Source organism: Onychostruthus taczanowskii, unplaced genomic scaffold (assembly GCF_017590055.1).
Source record: "Onychostruthus taczanowskii isolate IOZ18803 unplaced genomic scaffold, ASM1759005v1 scaffold15, whole genome shotgun sequence".
Lineage (NCBI taxonomy): Eukaryota > Metazoa > Chordata > Aves > Passeriformes > Passeridae > Onychostruthus > Onychostruthus taczanowskii.
Genome location: NW_024498685.1, coordinates 2,012,138 through 2,026,526, shown reverse-complemented (window position 1 = coordinate 2,026,526; position 14,389 = coordinate 2,012,138). Strand labels below are relative to the sequence as shown.

At 38.3% G+C, this 14,389-nt stretch overlaps 1 protein-coding gene across 3 annotated transcripts in view; it reads right to left on the bottom strand.

Annotated features, from left to right (window-relative positions):
* The window catches only part of DGKI (diacylglycerol kinase iota), a 100,974-nt gene that overhangs the window by 65,900 nt on the left and 20,685 nt on the right, over positions 1 to 14,389 (bottom strand). For 2 of the 3 annotated variants that reach the window (XM_041398595.1, XM_041398596.1), the window contains exons 10-13: positions 14,114 to 14,176; positions 13,811 to 13,884; positions 12,432 to 12,543; positions 9,854 to 10,053 (exon numbers count right to left, since the gene is read on the bottom strand). In XM_041398595.1, the coding sequence (XP_041254529.1) occupies positions 9,854 to 10,053; positions 12,432 to 12,543; positions 13,811 to 13,884; positions 14,114 to 14,176 (449 nt within the window). Of the gene's footprint in view, positions 1 to 6,335; positions 6,399 to 9,853; positions 10,054 to 12,431; positions 12,544 to 13,810; positions 13,885 to 14,113; positions 14,177 to 14,389 lie in introns of all 3 variants that reach the window. The other variant, XM_041398594.1, reaches the window with a different exon arrangement.

The following is a 14,389-nucleotide window of genomic DNA, read 5'->3' as shown; positions in this document are numbered from 1 at the left end:
GCATTTGCACTGCTAGTGAAGGACAAGGCACATCTCACAAATGTTACCTGTGTAACCTCATTTCTAAACCTAGGTTGTATTGTGAATTTTCTTCACTAATGTCATCAATTAATCAGTGGTAGACTTATATTCTATCACAATGGGCATAATTTCAAACTCAACACATTATCACAATGAATAATCTAGGTATCTCATGAAAGCAGGGGATGAAAACAGGATAACCTCAGGATGACAGATGTCAACATCTGCCAAACCTTGTCTAATTGCCTCCCTTCCAACCTACCTGTTGGTGTCCAAACACCATCCCTCACAAGATGGTGTTTGGACACCAAGAGGAGAGAAAGACAACACTGCCTTCTGTAGATATGCTGACTCACTACCTAATGCCATGTAAGGAAGAAAAACAAATGTTATTTCTTAGCTTGAAGCCGATGGCAACCTCTTGCATGCACAGTATCACCTTCTGAGTCAAATTAGTCCTTTCACCTACAAAGTAAACAAGGTCTTTTTCTTTGCTTGGAGCTGGAGGAAGAAAAATATCTAAAATGAAGAGCAAATCTAGTATATATTTATTCTTCCAAGAACCACACACACTCTCTCCAAAATTCTCTTTTAATTAGAAATTGTTTAGGAGGACACTTCCCATGCTTTTGCAAAAAGTATAATTTCTGATATACAGACACACTGCATATCTCTGACTTTGCTTCTGCAGGAGCAACAAGCATACCATATAAAGTGTGATGTATTTTCTGAGGAGAAAATGGAGCAGGTCCAGTGTAGGAGGGCAATCAACTGGCAAGTGCCAGAGTTTGGTATTCTGTTCTACCATTTTTATAAAGACAGGCTAAAACCATGACATAAACAGGTTGTGTGCTAAAACATACAACTGGAGAGAAACAGAACTTGGCCTCTTGTCCATTTGAAAAATTTAGTTATCTTACTAAAAAAAAAAATGTAACCTTGGAAACAGTAGCTTTCTATAGAAAATAAACTATTACCAGAAATAACAATGCCAGGAGTTCCTTTCTACAAGGTAGAGATTGATACACTTAGCCAGGTCCAGTCATAAGCAGCATATTCATAACACAGGTAAACATATATTAACATTCCTAAATACGTGTGTGTATTGACACCAGCACAAAAGAGACATTTATTCAGTAACTGAAGCTTGATGGTTTTGTTCACCAGTTCTTTGCAAACACCTTTTGTTCTGTTACAATAGTCATTGGCTGACACATTGTGCCACTAAATTTTATTACCTATTTAAAATAAATTTGATTCTAAAACTCACTATTTGAATATTCATTTCTTGTGCTATCAGACTAGTAATTGACACCAGGGTATATTGTCCTCATCAGTCAAACTAATTAACTCATTCATTCACAGAGCTCTTATGGAGCTGAGCGAAATACTTCCACTATCAACACTACTTCAGTCTTCACAGACACTGCGTCATAATCCATATTATTATACAAATAGATCAACTTCATAGACACTGCATCATAATCCATATTATTATACAAGTAGATCAATTTGTCTTTGTTCAGACATACTCAGTATATCCATAAACCAGAAAGATTAAATACATGAGCATGTCCATGTAAAAGCAAATAATAGGGTGATGAATGTCACTGAACAGAAACATTAGTACAGTATGAATGGAAATAGATGTCTCTAAATACTGTGTAAAACAGCTTGCTTAACTGCAAGGTGAGGAAGAAAAGCTTTCCACATAAAGCAGCAATTTATAAATAAATTTTGGGAGATTGCTGCACTTTAATTCAACCTAAATTACTTAAATTACTTACCTCTTAACAATTATTTTTTTAATGGTGTATTACATAGTCAACAAAAAGTATTTGAAAGTACAGATAAATGAAGTCCATTACCTCCTAAAGAATCTAATTAAGAATTCATTCCATAAACAGATCAATCCACAGAATTAAATCCTAAATGTCATTTGCCTCATGTGGATGCAAATAAAGATTGAGGTCAAATAAAACATCCTGTTTGTTCATGTTTATCATTTAAACACAAACCTAAATATGAATCTTCTCCAAGAGATTTCATCTAGAAAACACACTTGGCTTTTGATGAAGCCATGACTTCCTCCTCTCACCCCTATTAATCATCCAGCAACAAGTGAGAGGATGCCAGACAGCTCACTTGGAGCACAGCTGGTTTTCCTAGGACATGTGCTCCTGCCTCCACCCAGGGAAGAGCACAGGCAGAGCAAGCTTGGGTCCTGCCCAAGCCTGGCACTCCTGCACAGCAATCTGCTACACTTCTGCCATGCCACCAGCTTGATTCAGCTGGGAAGACAGACTTGTAAATTATAAATACCCCAATCCCTATTTCAATTATTTATTAACCCAGTGAACCATTTCATACACTTCATGTCTCCACAGAGAAAGGAAAAAAAATATAAACAGTCCAACAAGTCTACAGAATCCAGTGACAAATTTCTAACAGATCTTCAAGAATACAGCCTATACCATCCTACATATGGATTTTAACATGATTCAGTAAACAGAAAAGGAAATCTACTGCCCCCCCATAAAAAAAATACTTGAGTAAAAAAACCAGTCTTTTAGGGGATGTTTGTAGTGACAATGAATGATTAATGAATTACCTGTCTCCTAGAGAAGAAATAAACATGAACAATTAATTAAGTATTCTGGTGTTTACAATAATTGGAAAGAGGAAAGCTGTAGCCAAAAGAGAAAAATGAATTCACCTTACTTTCAAGTTCACATTGACAGAGCTTGGAAATGATACATTAAAAATAAGTTTCTGACAGCATCTATCTACCTGAAACATAAGAACTGCCACAACAGAGCAGACTCATTCAGTCTCTTCTATGGACAAATTTCAAGGCTTCACAAAAGTTATCTACTATTTTAAGGTGAAGCTCTTGCTAAGATCTTTACCTAAAAAAAACCCAAACAAATACCCTCGAAATTATAAGCTCTACCACATTTTTTTTTTCTTTCATTTGGGAATCTGAGCTAGATGAGCAGCCATGTCATAGAGTGCTGAGCCAAAGGACACTCCCCTTGTTAGCAGAAGCTTTGGAAAGAAAGTATAAACCTCACAGATGGGATAAGAATTTCATGATAGAACAAAATAGTATAATAATAATAATAGATATGGTAATAATAATAACAATAGTAATGATAAGTGGGGGACAGAAAGAATTACAAATAGGAGAGAAAATTTTACAAAAGTCCACCACGCAGCATATCCCCAAACAGCACTCAGACCCCTGCCAGGTAATTTCTCCAGTTTACATACTGGGCATGACCTTCTCTGGTGTGAAACATCCCCTTGGCCAGTTTGTGTCAGCTTACCTGGCCTCACACTCTCCCAGCATTGAGTGCAGCTCCTCAGCAGCAGTGCGAGACATTGAAAATAGTGTTTACTTGGGATAAACACTACTTAGCAATAGCCAGAACATTATTCTTGCCATAAATCCAAAAAAAAAGTTCTGTACAGCTACTAGGGAGAAAATCAGCCATGTCACAGGCAAAATCAAACATAAGAGTTAACCCAGATAAACTAGGTTAACCCAAATGTAGTAAATTCTTTGGCACTTTTTTATCTCACAATTTCTTCAGCAAACACATTTGGCTTTGTAGAGCTAGACCCAGAGAGACACTTAAAGTACAGACACATTCTGAAGTTCCCAGTAGAATCCTGGAACCTGCTTTTCTTCTCCTGCGTGCTAACTGTTGTTCTCTCACACTTTACCCTTCCAAGCACAGCAGGTTCTCCATAAGTAATAATTCCTCTAAACAGAATTATATAATTTTTTGGGTTGGAAGGGACCTTAAAGATAATTTAGTTCCAGCTCCCCTGCCATGGGCAGGGACACCTTCCAAAAGACCAGGTTGTTCAAAGTCCCATCCAACCTGGCCTTGAATACCTCCAGGAATGGGACACCCACAACTACTCTGGGCAACCTGTTCCAGCACCTCAGCATAAAGAATTTCTTCCTAATATCTAATCCAAACCTGCTCTCTTTCAGATTGAAATCACTTGTCATTACACGCTCTTGCAAATGGTCCTTCTCCATATTTCTTGCAGGCTCCCCTCAGGTACTGGAAGGCCACAATTAGGTTACCCCAAAGCTTCTGTTCTCCAGGTTGAACAATCCCAATTCTTTCAGCCTTTCCTCATAGGAGAGATGCTCAATCCTTCTAATTGCCTTGGGGGCCCTCTGCTGAACTCACTCCAACAGGTCAACATCCTTGCCATGGTGGGGACCCTGAAGCTGGATGCAGCACTACAGGTGAGGTCTCACACGAGCAGAATAGAGGGGCAGAATCACCTCCCTGGACCTGCTGGCCATGCTGCTTCAGCTGCAGCTCAGTTTATGGTTGGCTTTCTGGGCTGCCAGGGAGCACAGGACAGCTTCACATTCAGAAACCCTCATGCTAAACAGGAAAAACTGATGAACAAATGAGGATACTCAATTCCCTATAAATCATGTTTCAGAAAAAAAGATCTCTCCAAGCATTTTCATCCTTAACTCTGCATTTGGAGAATAGTTCACATTCTACCACCTTCTCCCTTAGACCTTGCCTCCTACTGTTTGTTAGACTCTCCTCTTATAAACAGTAACCATATTCAGCTTCAGAAAGTTGGTTTTGCTTGGCATTTGAACCTCTAAAAGCAAAAATGTTATTTTTTCTTACCCTTTTGTTATTCACACGGGTTTTATATACATACTCTGCCACAATCATTACCACATAAACTCCATAAAGGAGTGGTATTTACCAATAGTGATATTTGTATTTTCATTTATGCAGATTTTGTAATTGAAAAAATAATTGCAGCTTACCCACAGTGTTTATTCCATTTTTAGAAGAGCTGTAGGATCTACACAAGTAAATATCTTATTTTTCAATGGTAATTTTCAGCATCAACCCACAAGAAAAATGTACTCTCACATATGCATCTTCTCATCTCTGAACATTCAGCAGGAAAATGCAAGTTTTCACCTTCCTTTTAAAAGACCCTCAAAAATGTGCTTGTATTTACTTACACACCTTGTATAAGCATTTGCAATGGAACACACTACAGTTCTACTGTCTCTGCAAAAAAACACATGAGCTAATAAATTGGCTGCCCCAAATTCCCATGCATCTCCTGCTGCAGAAATCCTGACATTTATCTAAGACAGGATATAATCCATCACCAGGTCTCAGTAAGATCTGCCCTGCTGTTCAGTACTAACTGGAACTCAGTCTTCTTCTATGTTGTTCAAAAAAAAACCACAAAGCAATATTTGAATCTCAAAGCCATCATAATCCAAATCATATTTCCATGTTACCTCATGGGTTCTTATTTTAATTTGCCAGACACATTAATTGCCAGCCCCAGTGCAGCAGCATGTTTAATCTATTTTCACAGATTTTAAGATAGAGAACAACTTTGACTTTCAAATTAGTTTGCAAGTCTTTCTCTTCCTGCTTTATTCTGACAGTTGATATCAACTGGGACATTAAAATGAACTCCATCAAAACTTGGAGGTCATTTTCCAAGGGATATCCCTGAGCTTGGAAATAGTACTCTTTCTCTTAGACACGCAGCTCAATGTTCTGTGTAAGAAATAAGGGTTACCTCAACTTTTTTCTAGAGGCTGATTTAGATGCTGAATTGGTGAGGCAAGTTGGTTTCATTACTTTATGCTTGTCAGAAGAATACAGCAGACTGGACCCATGGAAAAGGCACACCAAACTGAAAATCTTTCCTTTTCCCAAAATAACAATAAAACACTTGGAGCTTTCCAAAATTTCACAGAATCACAGAATGGTTGAAGCTGAAAGAGACCTCTAGAGGCCATCTGGTGCAAACCCCTGCTCAAGCAGGACCACCTAGAGCAGGCTATCTGGGACCATGTCCAGGCGGGGTTTGACTATGACTAAAGATGAAGATTCCACAACCTCTCTTGGCAATCTGTGCCAGTGCTCTGTCAGCCTTTTGATAAAAAGCATTTTTTTCCTCATGTTCAGAGGAAACATCCTGTTTTGGATTGAAAAGATCTCACGTCAATTCTTTCCAGAAATGATGCCTGGCATTAAACCTCAGATGTGCCTGTTGCCATGGATGTTTGGAGAGCTGGCTCATGGCTGAACCTGATCACCATCACCAGACATGTCCTCCTCACCTTACTTGGCGACTGTGGAACTGTGCCCATCAGTCATGCTGTCATCTGAGCTCCCTCTTTCCATTTGCCATTGGGTTTAACTGCCCCATCTCTCAGTTGAATGACACAGGGTAAAAACAAAAGACTGTGGAACTTTTAGAATAGAAAAAAGCCAGATACTCACACAGTGAAGGAATCAGGGGGAGCCGAGACTCTCCTCAGGTCAGCAGACTGCACTTTATGGATACTATAAGGCAGCAGGAAATGAGTGGCCAGGAGAAAAACAGGACACGGTGAGGACAGACAGGAAAAAAAGGTGAGAGAGAGAGGAGGAGTGGAAGAGAAGAAAGAAAGAGAAAGACACAACATTTAAACAGAAACAAAAGGAATGTGTCACATAAAAGTTGAATGAAGGGCCATGCAGACCTCTGAGCTCACACTAGGAAGCCAAGAGCAGCTGAAGACATGCAAATGGAGAAAACCACTGCTATGTGGCACACTGGAGTTTTCTAAAGCTACAAGTGAGGAGCAGTGAAAAGCTCAGCACATAAACATACAAGACAAGGGATCCCAGAATTTCTTCCACAGGCACTGAAAATTTCAAAGCAACAGACTTCGGATGCAGGTCCAGAAATGCAAACAAACATCAAAGCTGAGATCCAGACGGATTGAATTTTCTCCAAGGGTTGACCAACTAATTACTGTTTAAGGAAAAAATACCCTTACTGGAGATTTTGTATCTACAATGACAAGTTGTTGTTTCCATTCTTCTTGCTCATACCTTAGGGAAACTTGCATTTTATTAATATTCACCTTTAGTGTTTATATTCACCTTTAGAGTTTATATTCAAATGATCCCTTTCTTTTTCTTGAATATATCAAATATGTTTTATCTAAAAGCTCTTCCCTCTTCTTTCTCTTCCATTATGCAGGATGCTCTCCCTCAAGCCAAACTAAAAGTCAGTGAGAGCAAAATACATTTTGCAATTCAGAAAGTGTTCATTAACTGAAACTTACTGGGGAATACACTATGCAGGAGTTTCTAATCAGAAAATTATTCCTGGAAAAGCTGAACCACAGTTTCTCTTTTTATTCCCCATAATTTTTGGTATAGCTCACAACAGCCACATTCTTGGCTCAGTCACAGAAAACCAAGCTGTGTTGTCTCTTTCACATGCTACTGTGATCAAGAGTGGAGAAGAGGAATGAGAACTTAGCCAACAAGTGTTTCAAGGAGAAACAAAAAAAAAAAAAAAATTAAAAAAAAAAAAACCCACAAAAACCCGCAGAGAAAAAAAAAAAAAAAAAAAAAAAACAAAAAACCAGAAAAAATATGATCAGGACAAAAAAAAAAAAAATAGAGAAACAGCGTAAGACTTCAAGTTTAGTCTTCTTCTACTTACTCCCACTTTTTATCTGGCAATAACATCAAAGCTGACAATAATAACAACTCTGAATTTCTGTGACCAAGACAATTTTCTAATTGCTGTTCTGGCAAGGAGCTCAAGAAGAGCTGTCTAGTAATTAAAGATAGCTCCAGACCTTCTGACTTATCTCACACATCTGACATTTAAATGATAGTCATTAAAAACCCCTTCATCTATCATGTTCAATCCAATACCAGTCTTTCTGGGAGATTCCAACAGAACAAGGAGTTATATCCTAGAGATCAAGTTAAGAAAAATAGATAAACATATTTAATTACAAATTTCTTCACTTGTGCAATACTACCAATCAGCATCATATTGAATTAATTTCTTACAATACTAATATGCTTCCTAGATTTTAACCTTTAACAAGTCATTTACTTTTTATCACAGTAGAAGATTGAAGTCCTCTATCCCTTCTTTTTAACACCTCAGAGCGAACATACACAGTTATATATAGAAATAGATGTAAATATGTACACACAGTTTCTGATATGTGAAGCTGAGACTACAGTTCCTGACAGATCATTTGCATTTTCCCAAGACACAGATCTGCAAAAAAATATGTCAGCCAAATCAAAGGACTCTGACAGCAATTTAGTGTACCATGGCACATTTAAATCAAGCTAAACCACTAATAATATGCCCTTGACAACTGGCATATACCACAAATCTGTATTTCCCTACCACAGTTTAAATTCAGATCTAAAAATCCAAACCTAACCCATGCTAATTATCAGTTTGAAATACCATGAATTCTCCTTTTAGGTTTGCATTAGCCTCCTTCAGTGCAGAAAAAGGTGTCCCAGGGCTGCCCTTTGCTTTTCCTGAAGACTGAGGAGTTGTGGATGAGTGAAATTGAGCACTGCTGCCCATAGTCAAGAGTCTGCTATTCTCTGCTCAAGGAAGATGAGTATACTTTATATATTTTCCAGGCAAATAGAAATTGCACATTAGAGAAATGGGTTTCTATTGCAACTTAAAGCATTAGTCTCAGTAAGAAAACAGAGTGCTAAATTGAACAGGAACACGTTGAAAGTAACCAGGGTGGCTTTGATTACATTAATAGATTGACAGCCAGGGGATGACAAAAAACTCTTAAGGGCTGGAGTCAAAGTTTGAAGTAAAGCAGGATCTTTCTCTAGGTATACAGCTGTGAGGGAGACAACTTTTAAGATAGCTGAAGAGAAAAGGTGTACCTAAGACCGTGTCCTTTTTTTTTCCAGTTATATGAGTTAGTCTTTCGGAAGGTATTACATCTCTTCACAGAACTTGCCTCACCATTACAATTGCAACAGCAAAATTCCCCCACCCATTTCCCCAGACATATTAAAGCCTCGATGCATGAGTGTTTGAATTAAATGTGGATCCTTAATAAATTTGGGGCATTAATTCAGTATCTTTGGATAAGGGACAGACTGTTTTTCTTCACATTTGGAATATTTGATGAAAAACAGCAAAGTCCCTTGCCACACTCATTTTAGCAGCCATAAAGACCTATACAAGGATTACAATAATGCCCTCTACAAAATAATCTAAGTAATGTTATTGGATGGCCACTTTCATAGGTCAAAATTTGACTATTTATGTTTCTTCTAATTAAATTATATCTGCAGTGCTTGTAAAGAAAGTTTAATGATGAAAAGGAATGTTAGTCCTGGGTATTCTTCTTCACAAGCTACTAGTTTCCAATCTCAGATTTCTCTAGTCATATTTACAATACTCATTTCTCATTTGGGTTCCTATACTGGAGAAAGATTTCCTACAAAGTACAAACAGTTCTTTCAGGACATTCAAATCTTTCTCCGTAGACTCTGCCAGGCAGCATGTGCTCACAGCAGAGACTGAAATATGTCCTGATTAGTTCTTGATTGTGGCAATCTCTTACAGGGTCTTCAATGCAGCTTAAAAAGCAGATCAATAAAGCTGAGAAACTAAATAAAAAAAACTTCAAGGGCAAATGGCATACATATGCAGAACCATCAGAAGCCAAGGGGCACACTGCCAAGCCTGCAGAAACCTCTCTAAATAAATAAATACATAACAGAAAGATAGAACACCAGTCTAAAAGCAAGACAGGGGTAACTCAGAAGATAAAGAGTAAAAGAAAGTCAGGTAAGTATTTACAATAGAGTGAAAAGGGACTTCAGAAGATGTGATTTTTTTAAATTTATTTTTCAAATGCGCTGAAAGTCCAGTACATGCAAAATCCATGACGGAATATGCTGCCCCACAGGGGCCTCCTGCCGTTAGGACATGCACATGTGCAACTCACTCATTCAGCAAAGGCATGGACGTTCTCCTCTTGCTTTTCTGCACCATGTTGGCTTGGTTCCTTAGGGAGATGCGGATGAGGGAGGGAGCCAGCCGACAGGGCTCGCCGTCCACTTGCATGGGGATAGACTTGTACGTCAAAAGCGTCACCTCCCGGCACTGGTGCAACCGCTCTCCATGGCCACCCACCTGGAGAGCAGCCTGCAAAAACAAACAAAATACACAAACAAACAAAACACCAAGCGGGGAAAAGATGGCTCAGAACAGAGGCAGCTGAGGCAGGTAACAAATCCAAAATGCCACTTTGCTGGCAGGATCCATTACACAGTACTCCATTCCTAAGCTATTCTGAAGAAAGTGCTTTCACCCCAAAACTGCCAAGCATCAAGCAGATATCTAACCACACGCATTATCGGACTCATCATCTATATATACACACGTGTGCACACACAAATTAATAACTGTGCTCATTCTTAAAGCTTTCAATTTGCTTTGGTTGGTTTGTTTTTACAATAACAGTCATGCTAATAATTATTTGCTCTTTCAAACAACATCCCTAATTAGATACATCTGTGAGACAGAAAAATTATTTCCTCTTCCTGAACAGAATGGTCCTTAATGTGAATTAGTAAATTTAAATTTTTTATTATGAAAGCTTACACATCAAGTCAAACGTAGCATTAGACAGGCTGAAAAGAGCAAACAGAAGGACCTTGTAAAAACAATTAAATATCATGTTAAAGAATTCACTTCAAAGAAATTAAGCAAGGAAGACAATAAGCAGATCCTTCAAGTTCTAGGCAGACATGTTTGGGCAGAAATGTATTTTTTTAATGAATATGACTATTATGTGACAATTCACTCTCATCTCTCAGATGCAGAAAAAGATTCTCATATTAATGCAATACTAACAGAGAACAGTGTAAACACAAGTCAAGACCTGTGTACTTAATATGATGGATCAATTGACAATATGATCAATAATATAATAATGCTTTTTATAAAGTAGTTCTTTCGTTTGGTTTCACAGACCTACTTAGGTACAAAAAGAACATGTGAGACATACAAGGCAAGTTAGGATTATATCAACGCAGTCTAGGGTTATAATCATTCTTCAGCATCACAACAAAGCACACCTGTAGACCCACAGTTCTCAACTAGACTTCCTGTAAAGAGAAACAGAAGCTCAAAGGGCCCTACTTCTTAAATTCAGCCCTAACTAAAATTTTTGGTAGCTTTTGAGATCTGTCTAGCCACCTCCATTGACTAGAACTGTGTTAGTGGCAAAAACAAAAAAAAAAAAAAAAAACAAAAAAAAAAAAAATCTTCTGACTGAAAATTGTCAGTTTGTACATGCTAAAGTTTTGACAGCATTTTCAAAAACATGTCCTAAACTCTTCTTCACTCTTATTTCACAAGATCTACTAGGATAATAAACAAATTTTTTCTTGTGGGTTATTTCCCTAATCCACAAGGCCATTAAAAAAAAATCCAGGAAGGTATCCTTAACCCAGACAAATTTTTAAAGGAAAGATTGACCAAGACTGCCTTTTGCTTACTATGAAGATTAGATTTGACTGACTTACTCTTTGAGGAAACAAACACAATTATCATGGGTATTTACTGAAAGTGATATGCACTGCAGGCAGGTCACATAACAAGGGGTTTAGCTAAAACAGGCTCATCCGTCTTTGTTTTAAACTAGCTTACATGAGACAGCAGCAACAAAGGCCTACAGGTATGGAGCTAAGTGTGAGCTATAGAAACTTGCCAGCACGTCCAGTTGTGAGCCTTCTGCTGGGCACACTAAGCCCAAGCTTCAGTGCCTTAGGTAGATTGGTGCTAGCATGGAGATTGCCAACTCTGGCTGCATTTAACCACCCCCTGAAGACACTGTCACAGTGTTTGGCCACTGCCATAGCAGGACACCAGGGTATTTAGAGAAAGATTGTTTTTATGGTATCTCAGTTTTAGTTCACTTTAAAGATGGCACTGGAAGAAAGTGCACTGACAAATTAAAATTGTTGGCTGAATTTCCTTTTTCTAGCAGAATAAAAAGGAGAGATAAAATTCACACAAGAAATATTAATAAAGTCTTCCACAGCTATTACTAAAGTTTCACAAGACTTTTTGTGAGCATACAGAAACTATATATCCATATAAGTTTATATCATATTTCATATTTATATACCATCTATACTTAAAAATATACTTTAATACCATAGAATGAAATACAAAAGCCAAAGAGAGAAAGGAGTGTTTATTTGATCATAGAACATTGCCACAGCAAAATCATGATTTCATGCTCCTATCATACTGCTCTTACTGTAATAATTTTGCCATTTAACTTCAGAGCACTGCACATGCAAATCAGCCATATTTTGCAAATAATACTTTTTATTATTAAATAACACTTCTCTTATTAGAAAATAACTATTTGGCTCTGCCGTTTAACAGCAGAGCACGCTTTGGCCTTATCTATGGGGAAACACATCTGTTTTTCAGTAACAAGGAGTATTTTGCACTCTGCAGTGTTGCCCACAGAGCTCTCCCAGCCTGGCAGCACCCCCTGTACTCACCAGCGAGGCCATGGTGAACCCGATGACTTCAATGTAGCCATCATCGTGACGCTGGGGCTCAAAGTCTCTGTGGTCACCAGGGTTCCCCCAGGGCATTGTGCCAGCACAATACCTACAGAGAGAGGTTTGGAGAGCCAGTTGGAGAAAGCAGCTTGCCTTGATGGGTCCTGCCTAGTAGCCTTTTAGCCTGTTCTTTTTCTTCCCAAGATGATACAAAACCCTCAGATGTACTCACCATAAATTTTATCAGGTTCCTCTCTGAGAGGAAAATGGGGAAACATCAGGAAACAGGTCATAGAGTAGCAGCACTCCCTATTTGCTTTGATTCCTGCTGTAAGCTCTTGAGCCATAAAGCTGTTTTGCCCCTCTTTCCCCTCTCCCTGCTAGCTCAGCACAAGGAATGCAAAATGTTGCATACTTTGAGGAGACAGGGAGACATAAGAAGCAGAAACAGATACAGCTGTGGCATCTCTCTACCATCAAAGAATAGATGTAAAAGTGATCTGAAAGGGATAGAAGTGGGAACTTTGAAGAGGTGGCAACAAGTCGCCTCTTCAAAGCTTAGCTTGCAGTGCAGGACTCAAAAGATTAAGTGCTTGGTACTGCATGTGGAGCAAAGAAGGAGGTTGTCTAAAGCAATGGTCTCCAAAGTGGGGTGCATGCAAGAAAAATCCACAACGGACAAGACAATTAGAGTGTATGAAGAAAACTATTACTTTTACTTTCAATAAGAAAGCAAATATTAAAAACATACATATTGCTTGTAATACTAGAATAGAGGTACATGTATATAATTTATAAATATACATATATTGAGGTGGTGCTTAAAAGCTTTTTACTGACAGAAATGCACAATCAAATTAAGTTTGGAGACTACTGTTCTAGAGAACAGGATACCAACAACTTTTGATAACTCAGCTTTATTTTTATTAAGGACACCTTGTAACATGTTAAAAACTGACTTCTTTCAGCAGTTTGATATTCCTTAACTGCTAAAATATTTATCCTTCCCCTCTCTCCATTTCTGCCCCCTCCTCCCCCTTTCCATTTTTTCCACACTTGGACTCTAATTAAGCACAAGACCAGATATCTGTCCCTTTAATAACTTATTTGCAGGTTAGATGCACAGCTTTTCAAAGTGTGTTTGTTAAGCATTTCTATTGTATCAGGATATTCAACTTTCTAAGGAATGGTTTTGCTGCACCCCGAACTCTGATGCCATTCTGCATAGCTCATTAACAGCATTATAAGGAGCCAGCTCTCAGTGAGGTGAGAAAATGCTTCCTGTACATTCACCCAGCCTAGGAAAACTGTTAGGTGTCTTTTGAAAACTACTGTTATTTTTCTTGCATAACTTCAAGAATGTGTCTTGAGCTTACCTGGGTATGTTTAAAAACACTATACACTGGAACTTCAGCTCCTGGATCTTTGGAGTCAGGTCTGTGCCATCACACTACAAAGCCAAAGTGACAGAGCACAGAGAAATTGCTGAATGGAGCCACAGACAAGAGAAGTGTTGCTGCTTTGTAACAACTTTCCCAAGACTTTCCTTGGAATGTGTTGCAAATGTCATGCTCAAAACTGAAAAGTAACAGAGCCATTAAACTCTCACCTCACTCTCTCTCCAAACCTCCACATCCACCCCCTTTCCACAATATTATGACACAATTTCTTATACTCACCACAACTTTAACATGTTTGGATAAATCTCTTGAGCTTCTTTGCAGAAAGTCTGTAAAGGCTGCCTGCAACAGAAATCAGTGCAGGAATTGTCAGCACTTCCACTCTTTCTTTTTCCTCAGTTCTTATCCCTCCACAGAGCTAATTACCAAAATGCCCTCCTTTGGTCAAACTTACTCTCTCAGAAGACATGATTTGATTTTATTGTTTTAAATCGTGATACTTCTGCTTTTGGGAGCTTAATTGAAAAAAAGTCCTTGGACCCCCAAGTTCAATGG